Consider the following 18320-nt stretch of genomic DNA (forward strand, 5'->3'; position numbering starts at 1 on the left):
ATTAGTTCTCCATAAGCCACAGTTGATACCTTTCATTTACAAGAGAGTATTACCTTGACAAAAGCTATTCCATTGGGGGACACTGTGATATCATGCCTAATTTGGTAAAGTAAATCTGGAGGTACTCTTAGAGAGGTACAGCCAAATTTGAACTCATCATACCTGTTAAGAAAGAAAACATTAAATACTTCCTAAAATCACAGAAAAGAGACTCTAAGCAATTTCAGAATCTAATTCCATTAGAAATTCATTTTCAAACATCTACACATGAATTCGTGTACTTAGTAATGTTTATTTGTCTCATTACCAAAAAGCAGTTCTTTAAATATCCACAATTTGTTAAAATGAATATTTCTTAAATGGCACTATCCTAAAATTTATGGGTAAAAAAATCTGTGTCGAAATGCCAAATTTTAGCTCAACATACGATTACCTTAAACTAAGTTCCTAAAGAAAGCCTTAAATAAAAAGATTGTAAGTAACTTTCTAAATTTCTGTTCTTAATGAAAAGAATTCCCAATACAATTTCTACAAATGCTTTCTATGAAGGAGTGAGTATAATCTAGATAAAACTGTAACGCTTGGTTTTACATACATAAAAATCATTATTGAGGAAGACTGTATTTCTTATGAGAAAAATACCTACTCCTTTGAGTATTTAAAATGTTTTTCTCATTTAGCTTATAAAATTCATTGACCTGAATAACTAAAACCTAACATTTAACAATATGACTTTTTAGAAAAATCATAAACTATTTCTAAGAAAAGTCAAGAGGAGGTGACAGCTGGAGTTTTAAGATCATAATCCTCATACTGTTCCACCAAAAGGTGATTTATATCAATAAATTAAATATAACTCTCATTTAAAAAGAGACCATAGATATAGAGGGAGAGTGAAACAGACAGTTGCAAGGCGGATCTATTGACAATCTTCTTCATGTGTGTCAGCCATCCATGATGCTGAATTAGTCATATGGTGATGCATTCAATTAGTAAGGTAACTAAAAATAACAAATTAGCTGTCTACAGCTCATTCATCTTGCTCATTAAGACGGTCTCAAGTTTAGAGACACTCAAAGTCTAATTTTAGATAAGAAGTACAAAGCCCAACAACATAATTGTAAATATGAAAAAAGCTTACTTTCCCAAGTTCTCCACATGGCCAAGGCAGGTGGAAAAACAGTAGTTGTATGCAATCACAATAGAAGGATATAGTGACTGAAAATCCAAAACAAGAACGGAGTTGCTATAGAAGCGAGATTCAGGCTCCATAATTAGGGGAACACACTGCGGGGCTCTCATCTGGGACCTCTGCTGTACACTAGGTGTCACAGGAATATAGTTCATTGGTTTAGCAATACGCAACATCATTGATTCCACACGGTACTGTGGGCAGAGAGGGAAAGGTAGAAGAGAAGAAGAAACAGTTTAAATATAAATATACTGGTCTTGTGAATATGTGATAATCAGCCGGGGGATGTTTTGCTCTTCAGAATAAAGCTGCATGACATTTGTACAATACAGTAACACAGTATTGGTTATTTAATCAGCTTTTAGGTGCCTGAAGGAGACATTTGTAAATCCTTTTCCTATTCCTGTAACTTTTATAAAAACTGCAAAAATGTCAAAATGCTTACACCATAAGTCAATATTGAAAAGACAGACACAATTAGATTTCTTTTTATATTTAAGTATAGCTATACCACAACTAACAGATGTAGGAGACACAGCTGTACAGTTCGTCAATTTAAAAAGTTGGCCAATAATCTTTGAGAAATTGATTTGAAAAAAGTTAGAGAACGAAAGTTAGGAGACTCGAGATGGATAAATATTATCTTAATTTTTCAAGAAGGAAACACAAGGACTCCAGAATTGAAAGGAATTTTGCAAGCTTAATACTCGCAAAATTGAATCAAGCAATTACTAATTGTTTACAATACTGCTAATAAGCAGATGGTTTGGAATATTAGAAAAAAAGCACTTGCAATAATCAACATGGGTTCACTGAAATGTTTTCAAGTGGTTTTCAGGTATCCAACTTCTTTTTTTTAAATTATAAGCCAGTTCAAATAGTTTTTAAAACATATGGGGGTATAAATAAATAAAGTAGCTTACAAGCAATAAAATTAAATAAACAGGTAATGCCAAAGTAGTTACAGCTCTATTTTTGCTATAATTACTGAATTCATAGATTGGGGGAATGTTATAGACATAAAGTGATTGAAATAATTAAAATAATTTTCAGCAAGGCATTTGATGAAATCTCTCATTATATCCTTGGGAAATTAGTTAGAAAGATATTAATTAAATGGCTTCTAAGGTCTCATTTTTCTTTAACATTAAAAAGAAATGATAGAGTCCACTTACATTGATGTCCAAATCCTTCTTTTTTATTTTTTTTAATTTTAAAGTTATCTGTTGGGAGTTGAATCACGCCAAAATCAGGAATGTAAAACCAAAGAGACATAGACTTTCTTTGCTGCTTCCCCAGTTCTAAGGGGCTTTACAGGCATCCTTAGTCACACTGACAATATTCAGGAACATAACATTATCGTCAAGGGCACAGTCATTTATTTTCTTAATAACATGAAAAACTTAGCAGTGGCCAGAAAGTTGGTATGGAGAAAAAAATTAAGAAGTGAAGCTGTTAAGTGAAATTAAAGCTTTTCCAGAAAATAAAATGACAAGATTTGATCAACCAGCTATATGTATTAGATGGTACTAGATAGAAAGCTGAAAAAAAATCAAGTCACCTCAAACATCTCAAACATAAGTGTATCACTCACATAGAACTTTCAAGTGTGCAAAAAAACGGATTTCCTACCTGTGAACCTCTTGTCAGTACATGTAAAAACTGAATGCCAAAAAGTCTAGCCATTTCACTGGTTTTCCCAATCAGGTCCAGCTGTTCTAACATTTGGAGATTTCCACGGACACGACTGATGTAATGATCAACCATTTTCCATCTGTTAAAAGAGAATCCATGCTATGAACATTAGGGAAAAATTTGGATACTTGAAATTAGTACTGTTTTCATTTTGCCAAAACATACACATTAAAAGTGAGGTTATTTAAGGAAGGAGTAATGATGTAAGTATGTTAAAGTATATTAAGCAGTTAAACATTAGAAAATTTCACATATTTCAAAGGCATAAAACTTAGTGGAAATATTCAAAGTTTAAAATAGTGCTTGTAATAAGGTGGTAACACTAAGAATAATTATTTTAAACAATTTTCTTGATTTACTCTTTGTTATAAAATATTAACATTCTCTCTTAAGACACCACTGCTGATGATGCAGTAATTATACAATTATAATTTATCATACTTATAGGTATTTTTTTAACAATACAGAGACTTTGGGCTATCATTGTAAATACCAGTCTAAAATAAAAGCATGTACAGTCTTATGGGAAGAAACAGAGTAATTTGAAGATTTAGAAAAATCAGGAAAATAATTTTAATGAGACCATCCATGGGGTAAATGTATGTCAAATTAGTATTTCCTGTGAAAATGTAAATATTCTGTTCTTTGATTTAAACTTAAAAAAAAAATTAATCTCTTTACCCTACCTTTTTTGTTAAGAAAACAAGCATACAACCCTCACTAGAGCCATGAAAGTTTTCATTTAATATTGTTATGTTATTAAAATGTAAAAATGATCCAAAGGTATACTATAAAGAATAAAATTTATTCATTTAAAGAATAGTAAGGTTCAAATATATAATTAAAGGTTGCAATTGCAACCTTTAATTATATGGCTTTTAGAACAATATAGTCATATAACTGTTAAATCTAAAAGGTTAAAAAACCTGTTCCTATGATACGTGACTAATGCATTTAGAAAAACTAGAAAATAAATATGAAAAGAAAAAAAAATCACCTCATAAAGAAAAGACAGATAATAATCAGTGTTAGTGAGGATGTGGAGAAATTATAACCCTCGTACACTGCTGGTGGGAATGTAAAATAGTGCAGGTGCACTGAGAAACAGTATGGCAATTCCTCAAATTGTTAAAAACAGAGTTACCATATAATCCACCAATTCCACTTATAAGTATACACCCAAGGGGAATTAAAACATGTCTGCACAAAAACTTGTACATGATGTTCCTAACAGCATTATTCATAATTAGCCAAAAAGTGGAAATAACCCAAAACAATCCACCGATTGATGAATGGACAAACAAAATGTAGTGTATACCTATACAGTGGAATATTATTTGGCAATAAAAGGAAATTAAGTACTGACACATGAATAAATCTAAACAGCATATGCTAAGAAAAGCCAGTCACAAAAGGCAACATATATTTCATTTATATGAAATGTCCAGAATAGGCAAATCTCTGGAGATAGAAAGATTAGTGAGTGCCTAAGGTGGGAGGCAGGGAGGTAGAAAAAGGAGGTTTGGAGGGTGATTGTTAAGAGAAGCAGGGTTTCTTTTTGGGGTAATGAAAATAATCTAAAATTTATTGTGGTAATGGTTACACAACTCTGAATATATTAAAAAACATTAATTGTACACTTTATTTTTTATTTTTATTTTATTTAATTAGTTCCAGGTGTAACTGTACACTATAAATGGGTGAGTTGTATGGCATGTGAATTATATCTGAATAAAACTGTTAAAAAGAATTAGGCAAACATAAAAAACCATCCTAAACTTTATACTCAATTTTTAAACCAGATAGACAAATACTATTGTATAACTTGCATTTTCAACTTAATATAGTGTGACTATTTCCCCATATTTGTACATTTTTTTGGTATCAAGTATACTACTGTATGATTATAACATAATTTATGTAATGGATCCGTTACTGAGTATCTTTTATTACAGACCTATCTGGGAGATATTGTGGGTTTGGTTCCAAACTACTGCAATAAAGTGAGTATCGAAATAAAGTGAGCTGTAATCTTTTTGCTAGTAGAGGGTCTTGCCATCAATTAAAAAAAAAACGTGTGAAGCATAATAAAGTGAAGTGCAATAAAACGAGGTATGCCTGTACTATAAACAATGCTGTGATGAACATCTTTACAGCTAAGTCTATGTACAGATGCTTAAATATTTCCTTAAGATAAATTCCTAGATTTGATCAAAGGGTTTGCTATGATTTAGTTTTAATACATAATGACACTCTGCTTTTCCAGAAGGTTTTAATAATTTACATTCATACTAATGATGATAAAATGCTGGTTTGCTTACATCATTGTCAACTCTGGGGATTATAATTTTTATAAGTATTACTAGTTTCAAAGGCAAAAAAATTATATCACATTTTTATATTTTTTTGTTATATAGAGTATTAATGTAATCCTTCAATCATACAGATTTCACAAATGCAAATCTGAGACAATACATTATGTGTATACTCAATCAGTCCCTTTAAAATAAAACAAAATGGATTTAACAGCTCATCCTTTTTGTGGATCTGTCTTGGGAGTTTGCTGATCCTTTTTTCTGCTTGAGCTAGTCTACTGTTGAACCCTTCTAGTGAATTGTTCAGTTCTGTTATTGTGTTTTTCAGTTCCATTTTAGTTTTTTTAAAAAACATTTTCTGTCTCTGTGGAAATCCTCACTTTGTGCATTGTTCTCTTGATCTTGGTGAACAGCTTTATGACAATTATTTTGAATTTTCTATCAGGTAAATCATATAACTGTTTCAGTATGGCAAACTTCTGGAGGTTTATCTTGTTCCTTTGTCTGGAATATCTTTGCCTGATTCTTCAGTTTCCTTGACTCTCTGTGTAGATGCCCTGCAGACAAAGCCTACACTTCTCCCAGTCTTCATGGATTGGCTCTGTACAGGACAAGATTTCCATCACTCAGCACAGTTAGAGATTCTCGGGGCCTTTACCAGCTCCTCCCCTGGGAAGGAGTATATTCATTCCTATTGAATATACTCCCTGGAATGAATAGGAATGAATGAATATTCCTATTCATTCCAGGGAGAAGCAGACAACTGTGGGTTTTGCCCACTCACTCTGTGCTGAGCAGGAAGGGGGAGTTATGGTCTGCTAGTCCAAACCACTGTCCCTCCAGCCCCCAGACAGCTAGACTGTGTAGGACCTGTTGGAGCTCTAAGACTGGAAAGACAGATGCCAGTTCTTTGGGTAGCCTGGGAGGAGTCAGGGCACTGGATGCATGGATCAACTCTTCCTCTCCCCAGAGATAAGCTGAGAGCTTGGATTTTTCATCCCTTTGATCTGTGCTGAGCAGCAGGGGAGGATTCATAGCATCTACAGCCCACATCTCCATTTGGCTCTGCCAGCTAGAGACTCTGTCGGACCTGGCAGAGTTCCCTCTCGGAAAAGATGGAGCACTAGACACCAAACCAACCCTTTCCTCTCCCAGGAGAAGCTAGGAGCTAGGATCCTTTTCCTGATCATATGACTCTGGGTCAGGGCATGACTCTGGCAAGAGGGTGTCCTGAATCTCCCTACCAACTTTGGTGAGTCTGGTTCTGTGTTCGTTCAGGGGGCAGGAGCCTTTCAATTACTTTTTGGACTTTTCACAAAGGGAATTCGTGTGTAAACTGTTGCTGAACCAGTGTTTTTGGGGCGGGGGTGGGAGGGGAAGGAGGATCCTGGGCTTCCTACTCTGCCATCTTGCTGACATCACTCCATATCTCTCCTAATATATTTTAGTATTTAAAGTATTTAAAAAGTGGACTGTTTAAATTACAAATGTAATATTTTTGAAATAAGATCACATTCATTCTTATTTTTTAATACTACATGGCTAAAAAAGAATGGGTAATTGTGGCCTTTAAAAAATAAACATAGCATGACAAAGCTGAATTTTGTTAGGTAATTTGTTGTAATAAGGAAATACAAGTTTTGATTTGGGGTGGAAGAAGGGAAATATAATTATAAGGCATAACCCACTGAGGACAGGCCTGGAGAGGTGCTGAAATGGTTGAACTTAGAGCGTCTTGAACGCTCTGGTATTTTGGTGGATAGGGCATCTGGGAGGAAGGTGACAAAAACAGACACACAAAAATTCCAAGTACAAACTCACTTATTCTGAACTCCTTCTAAGGATTGACTCTATATCCAGGAAATGAAGCAGAGAATTTCTAATACTATCTTTCTGAGCCACGGGACATAGTGTTTCATAACTATTCCTTGGATAGCAGATGAAATCAGGATGCTATTGTGAGTTCTCCAGATTTTAGTAATATTAGGGATTAGGAAAGGTTTTACAGGCTGATTTAGGGATCCAGGCATGAGGCGTAACATTTTATGGAAAAATGTGTTCTAAGTCACAAGCGGTAATACTTTAGGAACGTAACTCATTCATGTAAATCAAGAGATCCAAATCTGAGTTTACAAAAACAAAATAATAATAATCAGGGCACGTTAGTGCTTTACAAACAGATTTAATACAAGAAATCTTTGGCTAGCAAGTTCCTCTCATTCCTGAGTTAATTTACAAATATATGTATTTCCTTAAAACACTGTAGAAAGCAAAAGCAAATTGAAAAGTATGCCTTTACTTTCTTGGTAAAAATTCACTTAAATTTAAAAATAAAATTGTCTGATCTTCCCAAGTATCTCCAAAGAAAGAGTGCATGGTGTCTCCATGTAACACAACCCATTTAGCATAAATAGTGTAATGTACAGTCCAACTCCCTTATGTAGTATGTTAGGTCCGGTTCTCTATTGCACTTGGCAAAAACAGAATTACTTATCATCTTAGATAATACCTAATTAGAAGTAGCAAAAATATGATTTAGAGCATTCTAGGGTTTATAAACAAACCACTGAATGTCATTTTTAATGTTAAGTTTAAGACCAAGTTTTGTTTTATTTATGGGTATATAACTTCTCCTAAGCAGCCCAGAAAAAAAAATTACAGTTCTGCTTTGGATGTAGGAAGTTCCATTGTCAGACTTTACTCCAGTCTGACAATGATAAAAGGCTGGATAATTTACAAAATTATACCTTTTTTTAAGGTCACCAGGAAGTTGAGGTTACAAGAGAATCAGGTGAACTAAATTTCATTGGGTGACAAACCCATCTAAGGACAGATAGGACACATAAACTATTTCACCTTTGGCAGAGCATAGGAGGGAGAGGCAATTGCCATAAAATAAAAGCAGGGAAGAATGAAAGAGTTAAAATGTTAATAAATTATTAAAGGTCATATATGGGCTAGCATGACAATTTAGAATCACCAGGAGCCCAGACAGCAGGGGAGTCTTTTTTGCATAGGCCCCCACCAAGTGCTTGTGAGAAAGACAGGGCAGGCAGGGCAGGGCACACAACTTCCTCCCACCCTTCTCTCATATGAGCAAAGTCTTGAGCTGCTGTGGGACTGGCAGGAAATTCCAATCCTCAGGGTTTATGCAAGGATCCACTATCTTTGGGGGAAACAAAAGATGCAAAAGATGTCTGCTGCTGGGAGGTGGGCAGTAGGGAAAGCTGCACAGGAGGGAAGGGCAGGAAACCTCCCCTGTTCCAACCATGGGCCTTGTACTAAGTAACAAGCAAAGGCTGTCTACCACTGGGGAAGGGGCAGAAAACTTTCCCAGAAACATTGCTGCTAAGGAAGGAACAGAAGCAAAAGCCATCTTCCCCTGGCAGAGTTAGGAAACCTGCTTAAGGCCAGGACTGGCAGTGGTACAAAGCAGAGGCCAATCACCACTGTGGGAAGAGCAGGCGTGCTGAGAAAGCCTCATCCGTGAGCCCCAGGAGGACAGGAACTTCCAAAGACTGACTTCGAACTAGAACCAAGTAACTCCCTGCCTCCACCATAAGCCTCACACAGAGTAGCAACAACAGCACTGAACCGTTCATTAACCCTGACTCGGGAAAAAAAAAACGCATTGCACACACTGGAAAAATGAGGAGAACGACTGTTGATTTCTCATCAGAAACAATGGAGGTTGGGAGTAAAGGGAATGAAATCTTTATAGTGGTAAAAGAAAAAAAAAATCTCAATCCTAGAATTAGACAAGTGAAAATATTCAGAAATAAGGGTGAGAAAAAGATAGATTCAGATAAATAAAGGCTGAGAGAATTGCTTAGTGCAGCAGTCTTGCACTAGAATTACCAAAGAAAACAATTTAGCAGTTTCTTAAAATGTTAAACAAATAATCACGTGACCTGGCAATTCCACACCTAGGAAAATGAAAATGTATGTTCACACAAAGACTTGCATACAGTTTTATTCATAATAGCCTCAAACTAGAAACAACTCAATTGTCCATCAACAGGTGACTTGATAAATAAATTGTGGTATATTCATATAATTGACTATTATTTAGTAATAAAAATAAACTACTGGATTACGCAACATGGTCGAATCTCAAAAAGTGTTATACTAAATTTCTTGAAGTAAGCCAGACACAAAGGGGTACACAAAGGGGTAGACTGTAAACAATTCTATTTATACAAAATTCTAGAACTGGCAAAACTAATCTATAGCAACATAAATTCAATTAATACTTACCTGGGAAGTTAAGGAATAGGTAGGTTGACTACAAAGTTGTATAAAGGGAATTTTCTGGATGTTAGAAATGTTTACCTTGATTGGGGTAATGGTTACAGGGTGTATACATTTTTCAAAGTCATCACGCAATACACTTTATTGTATATAAATTATATTCCAATAATACTGATTCAAAAAAAGATATCCTCTTCAGAGTTACAAAACATTACCTGTATAGGTCTGTCTTGTTATCAAACCAATCCGATAAGACTCGAAAGGTAAAGAGGGGAAAACGCTGATGAAGAACGTGAAAGCTCACATTTTCAAAGGTATAGTTAGTTAGAGCCACCTAAACAAAACAAAACAAAACAAGACTCCATTATAATGATGTTTGAATTTATATGCAAATTTGGTTCTAAGATTTTAAATATTACTTCTAACTTTTCATAGTAGATAATGAAAGCTCCTTGCAATAATGATTTGTGTTACAACTGAGTCATAATTTAAAACTATGTATATACAGCCTACTGGACAGAAATGTTCATAATAAATTAATATTTAATTGGAAAAAAATCAGAGCTGATGAGACTCAATGTGGTCATGTACTACTTAAGAGATCCCTGTTCTTATCATTCTTTTTACGAGTATGCTCTATGTCAGTACAGATACTGACACGCAGAAGCATTGTTAATTTTTTGTTCTTTCCATACTTACTTTTTGGTCCTATTGACACGCTGATTAACAGGCTCCCACAGATTCGAGGCTGAGTTACCTAGTGTAAGGCAGGCATTCACCCTGTTCCCAAGAATTACATCAGTACTAAGACCCAATACGTGGACATTATGGAGTCACTTAATTTCATTCCAAAAGCAAAAGATTAAAAGGATATGGCAGAAATGTTTCCCCATCTTCAACACGTGTAGGTAAAAGCTGTGTTAATGGGAAAAGAATACTGAAAAAGGGTTCAAATTTATAAAACATACATCTAGCTAGATAGTCTTTCAGGAATACCCACAAGACATGAGCAATTTAGACAATAGCAGGCATTTCAATGAAAAATGGAAATGAAGGGACCAGCAGTCCCGATTCGTAGGTCACGTTGGGATTCTGGGGAATAGTTCAAACAGCACTTCACATGTATTATCCTAGAATTTTAAAATATTTCATTTCCCACATCCACAATCCAGCAAGTACAAAATAGAGATTGAATATTAAGTTCATGTTAGTGTAGTGACCCAAACTAGTCTTACTTTATCTACAATTTCTATCAATCTCCAGAATGAGAGAATGTAGTCCTACTTCAGAGTATGTGTGCGCGCGCGCGCACACACACACACACACTCACTTAAACTTTGGAATGAACCTGTTCTAGAGTCACTAGTATAAAGTAGATACTAACCCATTATCTTGGAAGTAAATTACCATTTATTTTCCAAAAATCAGTATCTGCTTACTCTGTATCCTAATACACACCAATTATTTGCTGACAAGTCTATCTCCTTTTCTTGCATGTTTTCTAGCGTGTCCGAGTGTTCTCTGACAGTAAGTACACCTTTGTACCTACTCCCACTCCCTCCTCACTCCCCACGAGACTCAGCAGTGATCTCTCTTTCCTCTAAACGCACAGACTATTTATATCTCATTTAGCTCTTGTACGGTGCCTGCAGTGTTAGTGATAGATGTCCCATTAAAGCCACATAATATATACGGGAACACATGACACACACACACACACACACACACACACACACACACACACACACAAAATGAACATGATCTTTGACCATAAAGAACTTATCGTATATTTTATATATTTTTTTATTTTATATATACTGAAAATATATAACGCGCTCTCTGAGGACAGACAGCATACCTACAATGAGCCTAAGTCTTGACCCCTTACTAGCTATGCGGCTTTATAGGCAAGTCACTTAACCTCTGTGAACTTCAGTTTCCTCATGTAGAATACTACCTTACTACTCTGTTGTCTTACTTATGCTGCAAATTTGTGTCAAAATTTAAAAATGACAAGTCTGTAAAAATGCCTTATAAATGATAAGACATATGAATGCAAGGGAGTATATTATTTTACTTTTTTACATAATCTTCATTGCCCACTGCTTTGTCTTACATTGAAAAGCACCTGACACATGCTTATTGACAGACGGCAATTGTAATGGGGAACATGAGAACCAGATTCTAACGCTGCCAAATTGGAGATAATGGGAGGCTTATGGGCTTGTGTGGAAGCCTCTGACCCTCCTAGTGACTACTGGGAGTGTTCTCTGCTGGTTCTTCACTGTCTTAGCTGTCTGCTCCTTCTTAGGATCTGATTATTCTGTCTACTCTTCATAAGGTTTTCGTTCACAAAAATGTGTCTTTGGCTCAATCTTGATCACTCACTCCCTTTGACACTTTCATGTGACTACCAAGGCTGTATCTCTAATCCAGACCCTTACCCCATATTTGGGACTCCCTATTTAAATGCTTGTGGGGTACTTTCACATGGATATCTGACCAATAACTCATGTTCTATAGTCTTAAAACATCCTCTTCCCACCTAAACATGATCTTAAACCATCTATGCCAGAACCATGATAATCATTCTTGACATCTCTTCCTCTTCATTTTTTTGTACATCCAGTTCTTGTGGATTTACCCTCTACGTTGTTTTTTGAATCTCCATACGACTGCCAACCTTCATGTGAGCTACCCGATAATCTTCTCTCTGGTTTCCTTACCTCTGACCTCGTCCTCTTGTATCCTGTTAGACAGCTCTCAGATGTGAATTCACGTCACTGCCTCCAGCCCACCTGAGCCACCCACTTCCACAATCATACTCCAAGATCTATTATTCCAATAATTGTACCCCCTCCATAACCTCATGCATCCCATTTTCTGACCACCATCTCCTATCCTTCCAGTTTATTCCCTCTAGTGCCTGGACCTCTCCCCTTATCTAGCACAAATTCCAGTCAGTCATTATAATCACAACCTTGCACATACCATTCAGTTCGCTGCCCCTCTCCTGCTTCATCTGTAATTAATTGATTAGTCAAACTTTAGCAAAGCCATAACCCTTTGTTTATGAAGTGCAGTCAAATATAAGCCTCTGTTACTCTGCCCTCATATCTATGAATTTGAACATAGCTGGCAGGTATCACTTTAATTTCCTGATGCAAATCTGAAATGGGTTCTCAATGCTGCCTGGCTCTCATGCTGTATTTTCTTAATTATCCACTCTCAAATGTTCCTAGATGACTATTTCATACTTTTCTTTTCTCAAACCCCAGAAGCCTATTACACTGAGAAAACTGAAGCAATCAGAAGATAACTTCCATAGATTCGCCTTGCCATATCTACCCACCTTCCAACTTCTGCACCCACATAATCTGCTGCCCATCCTGTTAAAACAGAGGAGCCAGCTGCAGTCTTACTTGATCTAAACCCAGGCCCGAATTTGTGCACTTGAGATGGTACTTAATAAACATTTGTTGAAATGAATCAGATCTGTTTCCAACCTGCTTGGCAAATTCTTAAAAGGCCTGGACTAAGTTGATATCTAGAAGGCCTCTAAATATAATTTTCCGGGAAAGAGAAATTTATTCTTTCATTCAAGCAGTCAACAAATGTGTCATGAGCACTATTTAACAGGTGTTACCGAGGATTCAAAGTCCAGAGCGATCAGCAGTAATTCTGTGTTAAAGTTAAGCAGGAGAATAAAAACTAGCATATTAAAAAATAAACAAATTTTTAAAAACCCAAACTAGGCATAGAAGAAAAGATATCCATTCAACTCTAAATTGTGTGTATGTGTGTATATACACGTGCATGCGTGCTCAACTGTTGAGTAGATGTCCTAGAGAGAACAAGGGGATTTCACTTTCATTTTATATACTTTTCTGAATTTATTTTTTATAGTGAATATAAACTATTGTTTTCAAAAGCATATTGTAAAAACAAACTATGAAGATTAAAAAAAGCAAGCAGTAACAAGTTAGAAACTGCTGTCACAAGGGAGACACAGATAAAAGAAATAAAGATAAAAAAGAGCCTCTGGAAGTCTTTAAATCCAGAAAAAAAAGCTTGAGGGCCTTTAATATGAAGAAAATTCTCAGGGCCAGCTTCTGTAGTCATAACCCTTATGTTCCAGAACGGACTGAGATACAAGACAGTCCTTCCCACAGGTTCATTCACAATTTCATGGAAATTTCCAAACTGCCAGGAGTACTTGGAGTTGGAAAAATAAGTAATAATCTAATCTGGCCCATGTAGGGAGTGGGGGGTAAATTATCCAACTCATAATTTTCTCTCAGTTGTTCCCCACATTTACAAACAAAGAACAGAGATGCTATATATTCAGCCTAGAATTAGAGAAAGCCTTTGACCCTGAATTTTCATTAAGGACTAACGAAAGCTCTAAACTTTGAAAAATGTTTACTCTCTAATTTGTGATTTTAAACTAATAATGGGTAATTGCTATAGCTGCCTTTTGGATCCTTCTTGGATAATAAGATCCTGAAACTAAGATTCAAAAATTGAATTTTATATCATGTACTATATTTATATGTTCATCCCAGACAATATCAGAGACTGCAGTTTGAAATATAATATGGAATACACAAACCAAACAGACCAGGGTACAAATAGTCTCTGTACCCTTTATATCCTATGCTGTGTCACTAGAAATTATTTTGAAGTCATTGGGGGTTCTTTTTGCTCTGATAATATTTTAAGAAGACAACAACAGAATACAATTATTTTCGAGCAGCTACATATATCATCCATTTTCAAATTAGATGAAATGTGAGCATAACTTTAGGCTCACAGTGCAGAGGGGAAATTGGAAAAAAAAATGGGGATACCTGAATTTAATATAAAGAACATATTTTCTTATCTGAAAGAATTACTGTGCAATAATAATGCCCAAAAGAATTACCGAGGGCGTGCTTACAAACTCAAATGTTTTATATAAATCTAGAAGAGCCAGAATCATCATAGTGAATGAGTGTATGATAGAAAGTGCCTAACGAGAGAGTAGTTTCAAAGACGAAAAGCAATTGAAGAACAGAGCTTTCTTTTAAATACAAACATTTTATCTGATATTATCCAAAGACTGATATCTGACAATAAACCAATTTATAGTAGGTGTCATTTTTATATTTCAATAAGAGAAATCAGTAAACTTCAAGGACATAATATGATCTAGAATCCTATATAATCTTACATTTTTCGTGAAAGAATTATTTCTCTGAGTGACTGCAAATTAATTAGATAGTGTGTGGAAATTCATACTACAAAAAAAAACCCTTACCTGAGCTCCCAAAGCCTCAACTGGATGCTAATATTAACTATTTCCAAGTATTGTCTTTCCAATATTATTTGTTTGACCCAATTTTTAAATATCCTTACTTTGAAAATTTCCTTCCTTCCTAGACTACATTTTTCTTACAGTAATAAATAAAAAAAGGCTAACTGAATTCATCTGGCCTTAAGTGCTAAAATGATTTCAGTGCAAAAAATGATAAAATTATACAACATTCAACACATATAATATTTAGATACCTACAGACTTTTCTAGCTACTGCTACCTTAAACACAAATAGAAAAAAATTAAGATTCATCAATAACATTAAAGTTAAATACTTCTGCAACTTTGTATTTTATTTTATTTAATTAATTTTTTTTTTTAAGGAGGGCGCAGCTCACAGTGGCCCATGCGGGGATCAAGCTGGCAACCTTGGTGGTACCAGCACCACGCTCTAACCAACTGAGCTAACCGCCCCCCCCCCCCCCGCAACTTTATATTTTAGAAAGTGGTATTTATTTTTGTAACTCTACTTAAGTACAATAAAAATAATTCACAAAGAAGTGTAAGTTACACAGTAAGCTACACAGATATTCTCTAATGATTAGAATTGTTATTGAGCTAATCTCTTATTTCCAAACAAAATTTTAGGTAAAGCACCTTACCTCATTTCTCATGATTCTCCAAAGATTTAGAGTAATTCGGCCAACAATGTTTATCTCACTCATTGTATCTGATCCATAGTCATCTCTTTCAGCTGCAAATCTGTTCTCAATTTTGTCATCTATAGAAATGAATATAGATTTCATCAAGACTCACAGAAACCAAATTTCCAAGCAAGTTATGTCAAAGAAAATGAGAATAAAAATTAAAGATGAAGACTAAAGATGAAATGTAATTCAGTCCATTTTGTTTAGACTTAGAGAATAATCATTATTTTGACTAATAAAAATAATTTTTCTTTCTTCTTTAAATTATGAAAGCATTTTGTGAAATGTATCTGAAAACTATGTATTTTTTAATGATAAAAAGTGTGTGTGTGTGTGGACATATACATATGTACGTATACATATACATATGTACACACACACACACATTATTAAAAACTAATAAATTCTTCTCTCTTCAAATCTGGCAATTCCTGGTGCTATGTTTATGAATACCTAATACTACAGCATTTGTTTGGTGCTAGAATGAAAAATATCTGCTGTTAGACTGGTCTTTTTTGAAAAAAATGGTAGTTTTCAATCTAAACAATTCTCTGAAAATATGTTGATATCAATTAATGATGTTCATATTCAGGATGAAATTCTCTTAACTGTATAGGGAGCTGGAGAGTTCCTCTTATAGCAAATAGAGTTCTGAGTCTAGTTTCTTAAGTGATGATTTTACCTCAAATAGAAATTAAAATGTTTTCTCTTTTATAGCATTGTGTATATACAAATGTTCATTAGAGGCTCTGGAATAATAAGTATATTTACCATACGTTGAATGTCTATTATATTCTAAGAACTGTACTACCACTATTTCTTTAATTTTAATACAAACACTTTTTATGTTAGTGTACTTTTTACTTTGCATTGCAGTAAATTCTACTTAGAAATGTTGTATCTTGCCCCAGGTCACAGAGTAATAGAACCAGTACTGTAAAACAGGATTATCTAATTCCAAAGACCATGTACACACAGCACCCCACTCTTCTTTCTTTACTTTAAAGAGATAACGTTTGAAAGATTTTTTTCCATTTAACAAACACTACAAACACCAGCCACTCCCTGCAACTCGCAGGGTGTTTGCTATGTTCTCATGTTTTAAGTACTTCACAACTGCCCTGAGATAAGTACTGTTCTCATCCCCATTTTACAGATGAACAAACTGAGGTATGGATAGGTTAAGTAACATGCTTAATATCATATAGCTAGTTAACAACAGTATAACCTAGACAGTCTTTCTCCAGAATCTATGCTTTTATTATAGGACCCTCTGTCACCGAGTTCTTTCTACCGTACCATGAATGTTGCCTCATAAAAATGGTTTCAGCAGTGATTTTAAAAGGACAAAGCTTTCATTCACTCTTCTGATCTGAAGTCAAAGACCTTACCTGTTACAACTAATTAATAAGTGCACCTGAAGACTCATGCTGCCTCTCTTAAATATTTAGAAACCCATCCCAAATGAGATGTTGAAAAAACTGAGACATACCACTATTCCTATCCCTCAAGGGACACAGAAGCTACAAAAAATTCGTGCAATGAAAAACTAAATGTAAAGTACTTCTGCCTTTTTATTTAGAGCTTTTGCAAAGCTCAAAATTTTATTGTCCTGAATCTTCTAGCTTCAACTTTTCCCTTTAAGTTTACCAACAGTTAAAGACATTTTACTGAAGTCAGAACCTCTCCCAGAAGGTCTCTTGATTCGTTTTTACCAATTAGTATTTGGTCTTCTATCCTCTCAAAGTATATGCTAGGATATACGCTATAGCCTAGTCAGACTTGTGGGAGCCTTTAAAACAGTTATTAAAAATTCTGTGGTTATATAAAAATAGAATTTTAAAAAGTGCTTTATAAACTGTAATTTTGACATGAATATCATTATTTTCCCCCTTTTCAGTCAGAATCAGAGTTGGGGAACAGCTTAAAACATAAACCAGACAAACAAAATAAAATTAATAGTTTATCAAGTAAAAGAAATGTCATGTGCCTCATAATGATTACGAAGACTATCTCATAATATAGAAAAATACTTATGGTAAGATGCGAGATGAAGGAAGCATAATAAAAATGAGGTATATGTATGATTAAAGTTATACGAAAAATAAAGACCAATAAATGTATACAAAAATGACTAAAAGGAAAAAAACAAATATACTAAAGGTATATACAGTAGTGAGATTGGGGTACATTTTCTTAATTTTTAAATTTTTCTATAATGGACTTATCCATCTAGGACTTACACAATTTAGTATTAAAAATTAGGCTAGAACAATCGTACTTTTTAACATCTTGTCTTTGTTTATTTTACAATTTCTTCTGTAGTTGAACCCTAAAATATTCACAATGCTACATACCTGGCACCCGAGAGATCATCTGACATAGGTCAACACTTAAAGCAGCAGCCCTTTGTAAGAGGTAACCCCAGGAATGCATCTGAACCTCATATCCTAGCAGAATATCAGGATCATACCTAAAGAATAAGTAAAAAAATTAAACAAGGACCACACATTTGAACGTTTCACCAGAAGACCTGTTTCTTCATGATATAAAAAATAAAAATAAAAATCTATGTTCTATGTTTCTCAGACGGGGAAGGGATAATACAATGGTTACCTACAAAATTACTATACAGGAAGGAATGGGGCAATTAGAGCTCTTATTTGGAGGTATTTTTGTAAAGCAAGCATAGTTTTTACTTAGATTGTGTATTTATTTGCTGTAACTTGGGAAATTGGGGTGGGAGGGAGACTGAAGTATACGAATGAGAGTATGGCTGAGAATAATGCAGGTGGAGGCAGGGTGAAGAGTGAGGGCATGAGTGGAAACCATATTTTGAAAAGATCCCCAGGTCATTCTGTTGC

At 34.8% G+C, this 18320-nt stretch overlaps 1 protein-coding gene across 4 annotated transcripts in view; it reads right to left on the bottom strand.

Annotated features, from left to right (window-relative positions):
* The window catches only part of REV3L (REV3 like, DNA directed polymerase zeta catalytic subunit), a 153052-nt gene that overhangs the window by 27071 nt on the left and 107661 nt on the right, over positions 1-18320 (bottom strand). For all 4 annotated transcript variants that reach the window (XM_033102882.1, XM_033102884.1, XM_033102881.1 and 1 more), the window contains 6 exons: positions 17814-17929; positions 15412-15530; positions 9669-9787; positions 2825-2966; positions 1142-1386; positions 54-162 (listed from right to left, as the gene is read on the bottom strand). In XM_033102882.1, the coding sequence (XP_032958773.1) occupies positions 54-162; positions 1142-1386; positions 2825-2966; positions 9669-9787; positions 15412-15530; positions 17814-17929 (850 nt within the window). The remainder of the gene's footprint in view (positions 1-53; positions 163-1141; positions 1387-2824; positions 2967-9668; positions 9788-15411; positions 15531-17813; positions 17930-18320) is intronic.

This window comes from Rhinolophus ferrumequinum, chromosome 3 (genome assembly GCF_004115265.2).
Source record: "Rhinolophus ferrumequinum isolate MPI-CBG mRhiFer1 chromosome 3, mRhiFer1_v1.p, whole genome shotgun sequence".
NCBI classification, from domain to species: Eukaryota; Metazoa; Chordata; class Mammalia; order Chiroptera; family Rhinolophidae; genus Rhinolophus; species Rhinolophus ferrumequinum.